The following is a 5,513-nucleotide window of genomic DNA, read 5'->3' on the forward strand; positions in this document are numbered from 1 at the left end:
GAGCGACCTCCCTTTTATAGGCGCAAGAGAAGGAGGCGAGAGGCTGCGCCGGGAGCTGAAGGGAACGCGTGAGATGAAACGAGCAGGCAGCAGCCGAAGGGTGCAGCGTTTGTATTCAATATCCACTACAACAAAAACTTTCCAGCTCTCGAGTGACCTTTCGTAAAATTTAGATATCGGCTCGGCTCATTCCCGCAACCCGCGGCGCGGCGCGGCAGGCGGAGGAGGAGGAGCGCGCGTGGATGTCCCTCTTGTTCTCATCCTCATACATGTGAAGAAAGAGCCTCCCTTATAAAGAGGTCTAACTCCCTCTAAACTAGCAATGTGGGACTAAACTTTTGTTCCACCTCTTGCCTTGCACGAATGGGCTGCGTGGGCCTCTAGGATTTATTAGGAATTTCTGAAACTGCTATTGGGCTAGGCCCAAAATAGACAAAATTCCAGCAAGTACATCGTTTATGAGGAGGGGTACAATTTCACTCAAGGGCTCCTCAAACCAGTTCAAAGATGAAGAAAATCTAGCTAACTTAGCAAGTTCATGTGCGACCCTATTTGCTTCTCTATTACAATGCTCAAATTTAGTAATGGGAAAGTCACATGCTAAAAAATAGCAATCGTCAAACACTGCCGCCGCTATACTAGATGACCGTCCTTCATTGTTCATGGTTTCGATAACCTCCATGTTATCTGAGTTAATAACTAAGCGGTTGTAGCCCTCCCTTTGAGCAATAGATAGGCCATATGTAAGCGCCATAGCTTCAGCCGTCAGTAGCATGTGCTAAAATTTGCCTCCCATTGTTTATAATACGCAGACCGAACCGAGAAAACCCCGTTCTTTGTTAAATGCCAACATTCTTTCGAAAAGGAAAAAGAAAAGGAGCTTCTCTGTCGATCATTGGAAAAAGTCCAAAACAAACCTTGAATTTGTCGACGAAAGCTAAATCAAACCCTGAACTCTCAATCCCTGAAATCAGCACACCAAACTCTGTTATCCCGGTCTATTTTAAACCTTGAGAGGATTTAGCCGGTATTTGCTGAATTGGGCCGGCCCATTAGCAGCGTCGCTCGCGCGCGCCCACTGCTCCTCGTTTTCTTTGTTTTTGCCTTTTTGTTTTGTTATCGTTTTTCTGTTTTACACATGTCTATTTTTTCTTCGTACCCAATATACATTTTAACGCACACATAAAATATTTTTTGATAAACTTTTGATATTTTAAAATACATCATGTACATTTTTTAATTAATTGTTTTCAATTTTTTAATACATAGTTATTATTTTAGTACATGTTTACATTTTCTTAATGATAATAAACATATTATAAAACTAAACAAACACTCTTTTGCATGGTTCAACATTTTCAAATTTGTAGACACTTTTTTCAAACACAACCCAAGTATATCCTGTTAAGTGTAAGACACAATTTTCTACAACACGCAAACTTTTTGTTTACATTGTACACACAGTTTTGTTTGAAAATCTCACAAACACATTTTTTGAAACTTGTAAACATTATTGAAATGCTACATTTTTTCGAATATAAGAAACATTTTTTTGAGTTACACAAATATCATTATACATTGTATAAACATTTGTTTGAATTTGTCCGTACATTTTTTTAAACTTGCGATATTTTTTAGATGTCACAAAATATTTTCTTACAGTTTTTTAGATTTAGAAATTTGTTCCTATTTTTAAAATTTTCAAAAAGCATTCACACTTTAAAATTATGTTCAGGTTTCAGAAAATGTTTATGTTTCAAAAAGTGTTCGCACTTAAAAACAATTGTTCAGCTTACAGAAAATAAAAGCCCGCTTCATGTCTGGTGGGCTGACCCAGACGAGTCCTTAGCCAACGATCCGAAACAAAATTCTAAAAACATTACTTTAAAATGTGACATGATTTTTAAAAATCCGAAACATTTTCATAGGATGTGAAGAACTTTTGAAATTCTGAGCATTTTTTAGAATTGTTTTCGGAATCACAAACAATTTTTAAAAATGCGAATGTAATTTCAAAATTCCAGAAGAAATTAAAAACACCAAAGGAATTGAATTTTGTGCGTTTTAGAAATGCGTGAATATATTCTAAAGTTCACGATTTTGTTGCTGTGTTATGGTGGGCTGGCCCAAATTCTGAGTAGCAGGTTATCCCCGGGATTTTCTTATTCCCAGTGTGCTAAACAGGTCTAGGGTTCAAAATAGACCGGGATTACAAGTTCAGAGTGCCAATTTTCGGGATTCAAAATTCAGGGTTTGATTTAGCTATGGTGTACAATTTCAAGGTTTGTTTTGGACTTTTTCCTAGATCATTGCAGCACTCTGCAGCCGCGTCTTCCGCCAAAGGCGCTTCAGGAAACCACTCCAACGCCGCACGACGGCATGCACGAGTGCACGTACCTATGTCTCCCCTCCATCTTCTCCACCACCCTCCCAAACTTGGCAAACGCTCCTAATCGCCCCATTTCCCCCCGTTAAGCCCGCAGCCAGGCCGGCGAGGCTGCGTGCATGCATGCGGCGACGTCGGCCGGCAGCATGGCCTCGATCGAGCTCGGGCGCGGCGGCGCTAGTGGCAGCGGGAACGGCATCGGCATCGGCCGCGGCGGGCTCGCCGGGACGACGTCCAAGAAGCGGCTCGTGATGATCATCGCCGACCCGGGCCGCGAGTCCACGGCGGCGATGGACTGGGCACTCTCCCACGCCGTCGTCGAGGGCGACGACATCCTGCTTCTCCACGTCAACATGCCGCCGAGCGGCGCCCCCGGCGGCGCGGCCCCTCCGCGAACCGGCTCCGTCGGCAGCAGCAGCGGCTCCCAGCTGGCCGTGTTCCTCGGTGGCGGGGGCTCCGCGGACGGGGAGTTCATGGAGACGATGCGCGCCGCGTGCAAGGCGCGGCACCCGCGCGCTAGGGTCCACGCGGAGCGCGTCGAGCCGGCAACCGAGGGCCGCGAGGCCAAGGCCCAGACCATCCTCGCCGAGTCCCAACGCCGCGGCGTCGAGCTCCTCGTCATCGGTCACCACCGCTTCTCCGCCTTCCTCAGGTAAACCAAACCCCCCCAATCCATGTCGTCGATCTCCTCATCGCACAGACGCGACCGAAACAACTAATCTTGCGTGCGCAGGTTGCGGAGCGCGAGCGGGACGAGCCGGCCGAGACACGACAGCACGGCGGAGTTCTTGATCGAGCACAGCAAGTGCCTGTGCGTGAGCGTTCAGAAGAAGGGCAAGAACGCCGGCTACCTGCTCAACACAAAGACCCACAAGAACTTCTGGCAACTCGCATGAACATGCACGCACACATACATACACGTGCCCATCGATTAGATTGATCGAAATTACATTCTTCAATTATCGCGTGCGTGTACCGCATGTTAATTTAGAGAAATAAATGTTTGATTGCATCAAGAGAAAAATATACTTTTCATCCCTCAACTTTCGATGGAGTCTAGATTTGGTCCCTCAACTTCGAAACTGGACAACTTGCATCCCCAACTACTGAAACTGGACAAGGTTCATCCCTGGTCTCGGCTTTGAACGGTTTTGGTGCTAACTCTCCCCGGTTTTGACCGGTGCTGACTTAAATACGTGTATATATATTTCAAATCCGTGAATCATTTGAAATTCATGTTCTTTTTTCAAATCTCTATACTTTTCATGTTCGCGTAAAAATTTCAAATTCACATACCTTTTTGAAATCCACGTAACTTTTCCAAATTTGCATACTTTTTCTAGTCCGCGTTTTTTCTCAAATACACGTACTTTCTCAAGTTCGTGTACTGCTTTCAAATCCGTGTACTTTTTTCAAATTCATGAACTTTTGTATAAAGTACACGAATTTGAAAAAAAGCACGTGGACTTGAAAATGGTACAAAATAAACGGATTCAAAGAAACTACGCGAATTTGAGTCAAAACACGGTCAAAATCGGGGAAATCGACATCAAAACCGGTCAAAACCATATCCAGGGACGAACCTTGTCCGGTTTTAGTAGTTGAAGGTGCAAGTTGTCCGGTTTCGAAGTTGAGGAACAAAATCTAGACTCTGTCAAGAGTTGAGGGACGAAAAATATACTTTTTTCTTGCATCAATGAGTTCTGTGAAAAAAAGGTTTCCCCTGCTTTATATTATAAAGCCACGGTATCAACAACAAACAACATCCAAAGTATAAAGTTCAAGGTCCAAACACACACGACAAGTCACGAGAGATATAGAAAATAAAGAGAGAAAAAGTCGGTAATGAAAAAGAAATTCCAAATGCACCTTGGTCGTGCCTTGTTTTGCTGGACTCCATCAAGGACGTCTAGGAGGAACTCCCGAAACAGGCAATTGAAAGCTTTTGAGATGTCAATCTTCCTTTAGCGACTTCCATCTCGCTCGTGTGCGCTGCCACGAGGTGGCAGCCGGGCCCTCCTCCCAAACCCCCCCCCCCCACCTCGGTGCATTGGTAGGCGAAGCCCAACGGGATGCTCCTCCCCCTCATGCAGTCTCGACAGCGCAACGCGCATCTCCGCCAACATGCCCCACGCTCAACACAACGTTGTGGGGAGTTGTGTTGCGTGGTGGCTGCGCAGTGGGAGGCACATCCGAAGTTGCGGCGAGGTGGCTAGAACTGGTGCTGCAGTGGCCTTTGGTAGTGCAGGATGGCTCCTTCGACAACGGTGTGTCGCGGCCTGCTCGATGCTGCCCAGGGTGGCCGGCAGCGTGAGATGGTGGTATACATTTCTTCGATAGACGGTGTCGGGCAGGATCTAGGGTTTAGGCGGTAGAGGGCCTCAAGGATTGTTCCTTTGTTGGATCTGAACGATCGGATTTGGCCCATGGAGGCCTGCTACCCCGGTGGTTCGCTTTGGGCGGGTACTGCCCCGATGTCGTGTGGTGGGTAGTTGACCCGTGACGTGATGTTGGCTAGAGCGGTGATCCTCATTTCCCGTCCATGGTGGGCCTGGATCCAGATGGCATCTGGCACCCGTAGTTGGGTGTCCATTGCGCGTGGGCCGGCATTTGAATTGGTCGATCCTTACCATGGTGGTGCTACGATACGATGGTTCCTTGCTTGCGTTTTCTGTCCCAAGGTGACCACTTTTTAGTAGCCCGACGTCTGGGTAGCGGTGGGGTGTCTCTCCTAGAAGCTGGGGAGACAACCCTGGATGGTGAGGCTGCATGGATGGGTCTGTGGCGAGCAACATTGCAGCGGTGGTGGTGTCTCCTCTTGGCTATGTTGGTAGCAAGGGGAGGGTTGGCAGGTGATTCTAGTGTCATTGTGGCTTCGGTGGGGGTGGCTCCCTGTTCTAGATGTAGAGGCCTTGCTCTGGCGATGGTGAGGCCTCCTTTGCGGGTTGGGTTGGCAACATTGGTTCCGCGGGTGGCACGTGTGCGGGTCTGGAGCCAATAGAGCTTTCAAGTGTCGGGGACAAAGATGGCCTAGACTCCCCAGAAGCATCAAGTACTGGTAAGTTGTTCATAGGTAGAACCTCATCCAAAGGAGCAGAGCAGCTGGCAGGTGGTAATAATGGTTGCT

The 5,513-nt window shown here is 47.2% G+C and overlaps 1 protein-coding gene across 1 annotated transcript; it reads left to right on the forward strand.

Annotated features, from left to right (window-relative positions):
* The first annotated feature begins 2,460 nt into the window (after positions 1–2,460).
* Positions 2,461–4,044, forward strand: LOC109750846 (uncharacterized). The gene is made up of 2 exons (XM_020309786.4): positions 2,461–3,038; positions 3,120–4,044. Exons 1-2 carry the CDS (start codon positions 2,506–2,508, stop codon positions 3,280–3,282), a joined length of 696 nt encoding a protein of 231 aa, XP_020165375.1. The 5' UTR covers positions 2,461–2,505; the 3' UTR covers positions 3,283–4,044.
* The last annotated feature ends 1,469 nt before the right edge of the window (positions 4,045–5,513 follow it).

Source organism: Aegilops tauschii, chromosome 1 (genome assembly GCF_002575655.3).
Source record: "Aegilops tauschii subsp. strangulata cultivar AL8/78 chromosome 1, Aet v6.0, whole genome shotgun sequence".
Classification (NCBI taxonomy): Eukaryota; Viridiplantae; Streptophyta; class Magnoliopsida; order Poales; family Poaceae; genus Aegilops; species Aegilops tauschii.